This window comes from Sarcophilus harrisii, chromosome 3 (genome assembly GCF_902635505.1).
Source record: "Sarcophilus harrisii chromosome 3, mSarHar1.11, whole genome shotgun sequence".
Lineage (NCBI taxonomy): Eukaryota > Metazoa > Chordata > Mammalia > Dasyuromorphia > Dasyuridae > Sarcophilus > Sarcophilus harrisii.
This window is the reverse complement of record NC_045428.1, coordinates 553,911,409-553,923,703: the sequence shown is the minus strand read 5'-3', so window position 1 is coordinate 553,923,703 and position 12,295 is coordinate 553,911,409. Positions and strand designations below refer to the sequence as shown.

Genomic DNA, 12,295 nt, shown 5'->3' with positions numbered 1-12,295 from the left:
ACATTCCCTGCAATAGACCTTTCCTTTGTCGAGTTTTCTGGATGTATGATGAAAAACTTCATCTGATTCTGGAAGGCCTCGGTTCAGGTTCTGCCCCTGGAACATGAGCTGAAACATGACCCTAAACATGACTCTGAGCAAATCATTTAACTATTTTGTTCCTTAGCTCACTCTTTAAGATAGAAATTGCAGAGAAATGGCTGATCCACATTGGTAGTGGGAATGCTGTCCTTTTACCACAAGTCCAGTCCGTAATCCTGTATTATAGAGAGAGCTACATTTGTCAAACTGGGAAGACCTTGCTTTGTGTCCCATTCATGAGAAGCTTTGTAATGTATAGGCAAATAATTTTTCCTCTCTGATTTTGTTTTTTCTTCTGTTAAAAGGGGGATTATAGGTGGAAATGTTTCCTCTTTGTGAGGATCAAATGAGTTTATAATGGAGAGTTTTATAAAAATAAATGTAAGGTTGTATAGCAGAAGACTAGTGGGTCAAAGTGCTTGTATTTGGAATCAGGAAAAAATTTGGATTACATTTTCTGAAACTTATTCTGTGTTTCTAATCAAGTCACTTACCTTCTGTGCCTCTTGTATTAAGTCTCTTCCTTTTACAAACCAACTGAATAACCAATGCATTTCAAACTTTCCAGTATGAGCATTAGCCCTATTGTGCAGCAGTTGAAGAAAGATCATAGTTCTGTGAAGGCAGATCTTTATTATATCTCTTTGATTTAGACCTACAATATCCCCTAGTACTTGACTTAGCTTTCTTTGTATTTACACATATCAAGAGTTTCATCTGCTGCCACAAATTTTTTAATGCCCTCACAAAGCAAATGCTGTGGTTCACATTAGGGTGGTAGGAAAGAAAGCATAGTTGGTTCAATGTGATTTTTTTTCCCCTTCATTTCCTGAAAAATAATCTCCACTGGTGAATCTGTCAAATTTTTACTATTTTGTTGGACGTGTTGTGCTGGCTGTTGTGATGTCAAGGCCTTAGCTTAAGCATCTTTGTTCTTGTCCACTTTTCCTTCTTCCTTCCTTCATATCCTTTGTTTATCTTCTTTCTTGGATTTTGATAGTTTTAACAATTTTCATAAAGAATGATAAAAACTTGGGGAAACTTGGGACATCTACTTTCAGTTAGCAACTTATTGTTAAGCACTTAACTCCTAAGCAGATAGCATTGTCTAGTGAAGAGTTAGAGAACTTATCTGATTACTTGCTGTCTTGGGGAGGGAGAGGTACGACAGAAGGGAGAAAAAAATTGGAACTCAATATCTTTTTTTTTTCTCAATAGTATTTCATTTTTCCAAATACATGTAAAGATAGTTTTTGTTTTAAGACTTCCAGATTTTTTTCTCCCTCCCTCTTTTCCCTTTCCCAAGATAGCAAGCAATCTGACATGTTAATAAATAAGTGCAATCCTTTTAAACATATTTCCATATATCTTTTATTGTGTGAGAAAAAATGGACCAAAAAGGGAAAAAAAACCATGAGAAAGAAAAGGGGGAAAAACACAAAAAAGTTGAAAATAATATCCTGTGATCCACAGTTTCCATAGTTCTCTCTCTGGGTTTGAATGGCTTTTTCCACCTCAAGTTTGTTGGAATTGTCTTGGGATCACTTCATTGTAGTTGATCAACACAACTATGTACAATGTTTTCCTGGTGGAAATCAGTCTTAGAAAAATGAATGTTGAAAACTATCTTTTCATGTAATTGGAAAAATAAAATACTATTGGAAAGTCAGAGGACTTGTATTTGAAGGTTGACTTTGCAACTGAATGAACTTTCAACAAATCATAAGTTCTTTCTTTTGCTAAAATGAGTTAGCCTATATCCATTGTAAGATTGCTTCTAGTTCTTATTTCTGATGTTTCACCTATGGGTGAGGTCTTGGTGTGTTTGCTATTTCTTCAGCTGTATGGGGAGACTAAGGTTCCTACTTCATATCTCCCATTATTGGAGGAAGGGAGAAGAAAGGGTTCCTAAATTGCAATGCTCCACAGAAATATGAATTGGAGTTAGTGGAATCTCTTATCCAGGTAAGTAGAAAGGGACTATAGGGAAGGAAACTCCCTCCAAAACTTTTCAAGTGAAAAGGATTCCATAGAAATCTGACTCTTTTTTATATTTGAAGGTGATTAAGGATAATTAGGATAGAACTAAGTTAAAAGATATTATACTTAAATAATAGTAAGACACTTGCCTCTATTTGCCTCTAGCTTTTAGGCAAGAATTGTACTTACTGTCCAAAGTATACTATCTCCATAACAGAGTCTGAGTCTGTTTGAGATGATGATCTTATTCAAGGATGTAAATCTGATTGTCAAATAATTTATCTTAGTTTTTAAAGTAGCTTAAGTTGTCTGTAAGTTTTTAAAGTAGCTTAAGTTGTCTGTAGAAGATTTAGTAAGAACTGCCATCATTTCTGCCATCATACAAATTGTTCAAAGTGGGGTGGTGTTATTGAAGGGAGTTGCAGAGCTATGAGTAGTTTTATCAGCAGCAGTTTCTTTTGGATGATTTTCAAAAGTCTTAAAGCAATCATGAAAGGAATTGTAGAGAGCTTATCTTTCAAGCTTATTTTATATATGAGGGAACCTTGGCCCATGAGATCAATGACTTACTCAAGGTCCTATAGCTGGTTAGCTACAAAGATAAGAGTATTAGACTTGTGCCCTGTATCGAAATATAATGTTCTTTTTACTAGAGAGCCTGAATAAACCACTGTTGAGCTTCAGGATTCTTTAGAAGACAGTATTGTATATAATAACAGTGTGTGAATTAAACAGCCAGCTTAATAGTGAAGTCCTAGGGTGCCCAGTGTCATCAAGCTAATAATTGTCAAGAGATAAAATTTGATTCTTCCTAGGCCTTGCACTTCTATTCAATAACATTTCAAGAACACACTGGCTTAGTATAGGCCAGGATTTTATACTATGCTTTTATTAAGGTATATTGGAGTTATTCTATAATCGGCTTCTTCTGCAATCAGGATTTGGCTGAACTGCAAATTGCCATGACCCCATTTTTTTTTATTGGCAAAATCCTTATGCCTATCTTACTATTTAAAAGCCTACCATGAGAACCCCTACCTGAAGGTCTGATGAGAAGATACTATACAGATACTGTTTTGTGGAAAAAACATAATGAGTGCCCCATTTTTATCCCTTGTTCTCATTACCTGTCTGACCTGCGGTCTTTTCCAGCCATATATATCTTTTCTATATTTTATGTCACTTGTTTGTGCATGTTTGGCAATATTCTGTGAACTCTTAAGATACTATCATTGCACTTTGAGTTACCTGTTAGTTTGAATCTTATCTATGATTACTGTTCATACAGCATCACTCAAAGATTATCAGTGCTTTAAGAAGTGTACTTTTGTGGTAGAGATGAGTTTGGTCAATAGTTGAAAATGTTCTGCTGTTTTTAAAGGTACTAAGGTCCATTCTCTTGCAATTCACTTTGGGCCCGGCTCATTGTGGCCATCTACAGGTCCCATATATACACACGCTCATCCAAATACATGCCATGCATTTTTCTCTGCTTGCTTTTTCCTGAAAACCCTGCAAAGGGTTTTATATGAGCATGGTAGGTATCTATAAGAAATCTTATAAACATACAGGATCACTTAGATAATTTTATTTTAAAGGAATAATATTTTAACATTGTTAAACACATTGTTGGGAGAGAACTTTTCTGAATCAAAATTTTTTGTACCTTTCAAAGACATGGACAGGATCTTGTATTTATGTATGTGTGTGTGTGTGTGTGTGTATGTATATATATATATGTGTGTGTATATATATATGTATATATATAATGTGACAGTGATAATTTGGTCTGTTGAAAGACTTTCCTCAAGTTTTCATTAAGTATTCTTTTTTTCATATATCATTTTGAGGAAGATTTTATAGTGAAAATAATTTTTTATATATCCTCACTTGCTCCTTTTTGATGAGGTAATGTTGATTGTGATCTTTTGAAATCTCTTTGAAATATTAAGTTCCCTAAGTATCTTTAAAATTGTTGTCTTCAGTATGGATTTATTTTATGTGTTTGGTTAGGTTTCAGCTGTCTTATGAATGAGGTGAGTGTCAATAATGGGAACAGGTCAGTAAAGAAATGCTAGCAAATATTTCAGTGCACATCTGTTTGTTTAGAATTCATATATATGCTTTAAGGATTTGAGTTTGTTAGTGTTGTTCTTTTGAGGTAGTATTAGATTTGATTCTGACCTTAGATATTTTATCTTTGTGGCCCTGAAAGACAAGGGGGGGGAAGGAAAAGGGAAAAAAGTGAACATAGTATGGGTATCTTGTCAATCACTGAACTGCTGAGAAGAACCAAGTCTGTAATGTTGTTTTGCTGTGTCCAATATTTTTCTTGTTCTGCTTGTTTTTGCTCAGCATCAGTTCAGGTAAATTGAGATCTTTCTAAAATCAGCCTGTATGTCATTTTTATATAGAACAATAATCTATTAATTTCATATGCCATAATTTATTTAGCAGTTTCCCGATTGGGCATCCATTCATTTTCCAATTTTTTGTCACCTCACAGAGCTGCTACATTTTTGCACATATTAATGCTTTCTCTTTTATATAATTATTATTTTATTGCTCTGTAGATCCATAGTTAGATCCATTCACAACTCCACCAATAATGTATTAGTGTCCCAGTTTTCTTACATCCCTCAAACAGTTGTCAATATCTTTTCCTGTCATTTTAGCTAATCAGAGATGTGAGATGGTAAATTAGAGTTGTCTTAATTTGCATTTTTCTAATCAATAGAGCATTTTTTCATATGACTATAGATGGCTTTAATTTCTTCATCTGAAAATTGTTCATATTCTTTGACCATTTCTCATTTGAGGAGTGACGTATTAAATTTGGTTCAGTTCTTTATATATTTTAGAAATTATAATTTAGAATTACAATTCTAAAACTATAATTCTAAATTATAATTTATAAATTTAGAATGTTTATCAGAAACACTGTAAAAATTCTTCCCCAGCTTTGTACTTCCCTTTAATCTTGGCTGCATTGGGTTTTGTTTGTGCAAAAAGTTTTTATTTAATATAATCAAAGTTGTTCATTTTGTATTTGTATCTACCCTTACTGAGTCTTTTGCACCTAGATTTTCCCTGTGAATTAGTTATAGCTAATATCTAATACTGAAAAAGACTGAATACTGTTCATCTATTCAAGTCTGTTCAAATTTCCTGCTTGTGTACCAAGCCTTGTAGAATCGGAAGCTATGTTTTTCTTTCCCAACATTATTTCAATGCATATAACCTTGGAAAAGAGCTCCTGTGCACACAGTGCTAAATTTTATGAGAATGAGATACCTGTTAAAGTCCTTACTTCTGGTAAGTTACTGACAATCACCTGAATAGAAGACTCCCTCTTGATCTGTTTTGTGTGTTATGTGGCATTTGAACATTTTCCACTTGTATGTTTGGTCTCCTGACTGAAATAACTTCATGTTATTTACAAATGTAAGGATGTTACAATAAGACCCATCTGTGGAGGATTTCTCTAGAAATGTAGGCAGGAATTAAGAACACTTTGGGCTGCTTGAGGGGGGTATTCCTGATGAAATCATAGAGCATTGAAATAGGGCACAACTTGAGAGTTCATGGTATTGTAAAAAAAAAAAAAATTCTTGATCTGGAATCGGCCAAGATTTTAAACTGATTCCTGACAACTACTTCCTAGTTTTGAAAAGTATTTTTTACAGTTGAAAGACCAAGCTGCATCATTGAATATAGTGCTCTTTTTTTTTTTTTTTAATTTATAAGGGAAAGAAAATAAAGATGGAATGAATTTTTTTTTTTTTACTTCAAAATATGGTTTTTTGTTTTTGTTTTTGTTTTTTTTTGTCAGTTGATATCTCAGTTCTTTTCAGTGTTAAATCTGAAATGCACCATATAAACCTGCAGTGATTCATAGGGTAGTTCAAAATCTACCATAAAATAAAATCTACCATAAAAGTATTCATTTTTGCCAAAGACAGAAAAACATTGAATCTGAAGAGACAAAAGGGACCTGAAAAGACTGATCCATTAAAATGCCTGGCCAGTCTTGTAGGTAAATTATTATTTAGAAGTACCTCTTTAATTCTGCATCTCATTGTTTTATTTTATTCAAATCAAATAATAAAACATTGTATTTATCTCTGATACTTAAAGTTTTTTAAATAGTATTTTATCTTTCCAAATATATACAAAGATAGTTTTTAACATTCACTTTTGCAAAATCTTGTGTTTCAAATTTTCCTCCCTCTCCTACTTTTCCTCCTCTTCCCCCAGGACAGCAAGCAATCCAATATAAGTTAACCATGTGCCATTCTTTTAGCCATATTTTCATATTTATTTTGCTGTCCAAGAAAAAAAATTATTTCAAAAAATGTTTTTACATTACCTATATTTTCTAATGCACCCATCCCTTCTGCACCTTTCAGAGGTAACACTTGTCACAAAGAATAAGAGAAATAACAATTCAGCAAAATTAATTGACACAGTGGGGGGAAAAATGACATTTTCATGAGTACTCTTCCACACCATGTCACCTATATGTACAATGACAATGGGAAAAACGGGTAGCTTGTCATGTCTCTTCTTTGGGGCCAAATTTGGTTATTGTAAACATTTTCACAGTTTTCAGTTTCCGTTGTTTTTTAGTCTTTCTCATTTACATTGTTGTAGGCATGGTGTAATACTGTTTTTTTCTGGCTCCATTTATTTTACTTCAGTTCATAAGCATTTCTGTATTCATCATGTTCAAATAGCACTGCAGTAATCTGTTGCCTTTATTTCATATCCCAATTGATGAACAGATGCTTATTTCATTTCTTAATATCTAGTACAAAAAATGCTGCGATAAATATTTTGGTGTATTTGGAGCTTTTTAGCCTTTTATTTTTATCATTAATATCCTTGGGCCTATAATCAGAGCTGCAGAGTCATGGAGTCAACTTATATGGAATTATTCTGGATTGTTTTTCAGAATGGTTGGATCAAATTTAAAGCTCTACTAAACTGCATTTACTGCCTATCTTTCTAATCCTTCAACATTTACTGTACTCATTTATTTATTTTTTTTATTTATTTTTTTTTTTTTGGTATCTTACTGATTTTAAGGTAAAATATCAGAGTTGTTTTGATATCTATTTCTCTTGGTTATTTGAAGCCTCTGGGGACCTTGTTCTTATTTTTTGGCAAGTTATTGACAAGTGGCTTTTATGTTTGTATTCCTATTAATTTCCTTTATTTTGCATAAAATACTTTGATCCAAAAACCTTTCCCCCACTTTTCATTCTGGTTATTTCTCCCCCATATCATCAGAAATATCTGTTTTATCTTTTGTGGTCATTTCTATCTCATTGGGTTTAGAATTCAATTCTTAACCATCACTTTTATCTGATTTTCTTCCCTCCCCTCTCTCCTCCTGGTACTCTTCCCTTTCTCCCCTCTTTTCTGGTCTAAGTCGAGTTTCTGCCCGATTTCTTAAGATTTTTTTCTCAGTTCTTGTCAAATAAGTAATGTCTTCTCAGACACTACTGGGTTTTTCTATTTTTAAATAATTTGGAAGTTTGCTGCTAATTGTATAGTTTTGAGATCTGGAAATTTGTATCTTTCATTTTTATTAAGAATTGTTTATCATTTTGTTTAGCTCTGTAAGGATTGCTAGTTGACTAGTTTTATTAGTATAACAATCAGTCTATAAACTAATTTTGTTTTGTTATTATAGCTGATAAGCTGAGTATAACTTCATATAGTTCCAGAAATGCTAGTGATGAGACAAAAGAATTACCCTATTAAATAATTGAAAGACATTGGTTTACTTAGAAAACCAGAAAGAATCCGTAAAGAAGCCAATTACGACAAAGGTTTTATTTAATAAAGTAGCAGTGTGTAAAATCCATTTATAGGATTTCTACAAAGCAATAACAAAATCCAGGACAAGAATAATAGGGAATTTCCATTTAAAATAACTACAGAATGCATATAATCTAGGAATCAATACCCACGCATGCTGAAGATTTTTGTAAATTTTTGAAGTTAAATAACTTAGAGGGATATATTCAGTACTCATGGTTGGGCTGTGACAATATAGTAAAAAATGATAGTACCACAAAATGAATTTCCATATTGAATATTATGTTAATCAATCCACTAAGGGGAAAATTAATTTGAAGGAACAAAGGTTCTGGAATTAGATTTCTTCTTGTTCTGCTTACTTTGCTGTCCATTTTGTTAGCTGTGTTTTACAAATATTTGCCATCTTCAAATTTGACAGCGTGTGTGTGTGTGTAGTGACACATTCTGTCATTCTGGTGATGAACTTAAAATGTTTGGTTTTTTTGGGATTTTTTCAAATGAATCCAGCATGTTTTGGAGTCTAGAATAGAACTAGAAATGTATCTTGGAGCAGATCCACTAATTTCTAACTAATCAATTAATAAACATTTTTCATGTCATAGATAATGTCTTTGGTAAAATAGCGATAATTGTCTTTGAAAAAGGGAATAAACCATAAGAGAGAGAGTACTTTGAAATAAAAATATTTAAGTGCTTTTTCCCCTCCATAACTTGCAGTCAGTTTATAAGAAAGACCTCCTAGTCCTTTTACTCATCAGAATTACATTTTAGTTGGGGAAATAATAAGCCTAACAAAACACAGTAAAAAAAATAATGTGAAGTTTTAACCATAAACATTGTGGAAATTCAGAAGAAAAATTAAAGGGGGGAGAGTGGTGCCATTCAGTGAAAGAATGATTGACCTAGGCCCTTTTCTTCTAGGGTGGTCTTTTGTATATGTTTATTGATTGAAAATAGGGTTGATAATTTTGTTCCACACAGGTGTATAATGTGTATAAAAGATTTTATAAACTTGAAAGCGTATAAAGATCAGTTAATTGTGAGAGTGATAGTATGATGGTTTTTAAAAGAGGGGTGCCCTGAAGGAGAACAGAGGGAGCCAACAATATTGTCATAGAAAAGGATGACGTTTTTGTATGTGACAGTGAATATGCTGGCTTTGCTGGAACCAAAGCTTGGAAATAATGGTGACTTTTGGGAAGTAGGGGAAAGAGGCAAAAAATTGGTAAAAAAAAAAAAAATCAATTAACATTAGGTACCTGCTTATATTCCTGGCATCTAGTAGGCTGACAGAGTATAAAACTAGTAATTACAAAAAAATTCTCTGATTTTGCAATATTTTCCATTGCATTCTTTTAATTCTACATTTCTTTGCGGTTTATCATTTATATAAGTATCCTACAAGCAAAGGAATAGAACAGTCCATTACATTCAAGTACTACTGTTTTTCTTTGGTTTATCTTTGCTATTTTGTTGCTGGTGAGATGAAATCTTAGGGTTATTTTGATTTGCTTTCTTCCATATAGTTATTAGTAGTTAAGCAATTTTTCTTTTGAGAGCTATTTATTTTGACCAGTTATCTATTGGAGAATGACTTTTGGTCTTTTTTTTCCCCCCGTTACTTTATCTAGTATACCAAACCATTAATCTAAGAAATTTGTTTCAAAAGGTTTTTCCAGTCACTCACTTTTTTTTGCCTTTCAATTTTCATGCACTTATTTAAAATTTATGGTTGCTTTCAATCCTTGTTTGATTAAAATTTTTATTTCTGTGCACATCAAGTATATAATTTGCTCTCTTTTTAATATATGGTTTTTAATATTCAGGTCACATCTATTTTGGAATATGTATGACATTCTCCTAAATCTCATTTCTTTTGTTGCTTCCCAATTTTCTGAGCAGTTATTATCATTGAGTTTTTCCCCCAAGTAATTTATTTTGAATCCTATAGATTATTGTTCACCGATCTTTTCTAATTTTTTAAAACCAATAATAGAAAATGGCTTTGATTGCTATATGAGTTGTCATCATAATTGAGTGTTTATTAGTAGTAATACTAATAAACATGACATAGTGTAGATGAGACAAAACTCTGGCACATGATAATTCATTACTTAATCAGAGTTTAATCTCTGCTTAGTCTGGTTGGGGGTAGGACAGTTATTCTTTGAAAGAGGTTCTTTTTTCTTCTCTATTATAACTATTTGGAAGTAGACTTAGATTCTAAGGAAGTTTATTATTATATATTTATATTTATTATGTATTATATTAATTTTTTATAACAAAGCTAATATAGTCATTCAGATTCCTATCACCTTTGTTCTGGACTATTGACCTTTGTTCTAAGGTGTTTTCTCTTCTAAATCCTATTAATTTTCCATATTGTCTCTAATCATTTATGAAAATAATAAATGTAATCTTATAACCAATGAATGAAGTTTGAGTTTGCTAAGAAACCTTGATTCAGGAGGTATTTTTAGTTGAAAGATTATTCAATATGTCTCTTTCCTTCTGCAGGAACGCCAAGGTCGTGTGAAATAAAGGCAGCTCTCCTGCAATGACTGCAGCAACGGTTGCATCTGAATATCCTTCTGAAAGAGAGAAGAGAAATGACCTTTGAAAGAATTAGGACTTTTTTTCTTAATTTCATTGACTTCAAAGAGACGATTGCAGACTTGCAGTTAAAAGTATTGGAATTTCACAAAAGACATAGGACTTAACTGGAAAAGAAAAAAAAAAGAAAAAAAAAGAAAAAAAAACTAAACAAAAAATCCCTCTAGGTAGTTTAGGTGAAAAAAAAATGTCCCCTTTATTTTTCCTTTGGTTGTGATTTCAGAGCATAATGCTTTGTTTTTTGTCTTTTTACTATGTTTTTCGGATTTTAAGGTCCGTAAATGACATACAGTTTTTCTCTAATTTTTAAACCCTTTCCTCCCCCCCATTTTGACATTTGCACTTGGAACACCGAGTTGTGAAGGTTTTGGACATCCACCCCAAAAAGTGGAATTGGTTTTTCCTTTCCGAACTGGAAGAACATATTTATGAAGAATTTTTGTCTAGAAGAATTGAGCAGAGTGTTACCCAAGGTTGTGTCTCTGAGGGTGGTTCATTTTTCTCTGATCCTTTGTTACTCAAAGTAAAGTACTAGGAGTCCTAAGAAATGTTCTGTTCTTGTACATTATACAGATTAAGTCAGGATTAATTTGATTTCAAAGCTAAGAACAGTGGTAAAAACTTGTTTACAGAAAATGCATTTTGGAAGAGAAAAATATTGTAAAATGTGTAGTGAATGTTTCTTCAGTTTCTTGTTCAGCCAATGAGGAAAGGGCACTGCCTTTCTTTTTACCATTAATCACTTCTCAATAATAAACGTGAGATCCTGTTGAGCATCACTTCTTGTACCATTTCATATTGAATATTTAAAAGCCTATTTGAATTTGGAGAAAATTGGTGTACCACATATGAATTTATTGTGATTTTCAAGGTGAGAAGGAGGCATGTTATTTTAGACTTATAAAATGGAAGGAACTCAGGTGTGCTTTTACATTCTGGACAAGATGACCTCTCTAGATAAGGGTGGGTAAACATACAGGATAATGTACTCCTACATGCCGAGTTCCCAAGGGACATTCCATAGGAAAAGGGCTCACAGAGGTTATCCCACAGCCTGACCAAAGGGAGGAACACAAACAGTATGATTACCCTATGCTCAGCACATTGTCAATTCATCTAAAGTACCCCAGAATGTAAGTATGGGACTTCAGACATGCTTCTTATTCATGACAGGATTTCATCAAAATTTTGCAGACCCAGGAGCTAGAAATTTCAGTAGGACTAGGCTTAATTCTTGCAATTACAGCAATATTCCTTTTTGCCTTTCTCCCATAACCATAGATTTTATAAATTCAAAATCACAATTCAGTTTTGTGCCTAATTTGAGGGTTGTGCAGATTTGTCTGCATCAAAATTGACATCTTTAGTCATCTATTAAGAATGATCAAAAATGAGTACCTTCTATCTTATGTTTACATAATTTAAAAGTTTTAGTCAAGATTCTTCCACAAGCTAGGGAAGTTAGGACAAGAAGCAATTTTTGTAAAAGAAAATATTCAAAATGAGTACAGGTAACCTTTCCTAATAATCAGTGTTGCCACACTCTTGCATACTTCTAGACAGTTTCAATTTTAAGTGTACTTTTAACAAGCTTTGGAAAAGAGCCTTTGTCAGACTGGCCAAATTTTTTTGATTTTGGCAAACTGACTTATTTTCCTGTGTTGCAAATAGCCAGCTTGCCTGGAGGAATTGATCTCTGGGTAATGCCTTGTCTCAGATAATTTCGAGGAGGAAGAGTGCCTGTAGACATAGGTTAATCTCTCAATTAACTTGGGTCCCCACTTGAGCCGTT

The 12,295-nt window shown here is 32.9% G+C and overlaps 1 protein-coding gene across 1 annotated transcript in view; it reads left to right on the top strand.

The window, feature by feature from the left end:
- YTHDF2 (YTH N6-methyladenosine RNA binding protein 2) overlaps positions 1–11,282 on the top strand; it is a 34,328-nt gene extending 23,046 nt beyond the window's left edge. The window contains exon 5 of the mRNA XM_031962453.1: positions 10,408–11,282. Within this exon, the coding sequence (XP_031818313.1) occupies positions 10,408–10,431 (24 nt within the window). The 3' untranslated portion in view covers positions 10,432–11,282. The remainder of the gene's footprint in view (positions 1–10,407) is intronic.
- The last annotated feature ends 1,013 nt before the right edge of the window (positions 11,283–12,295 follow it).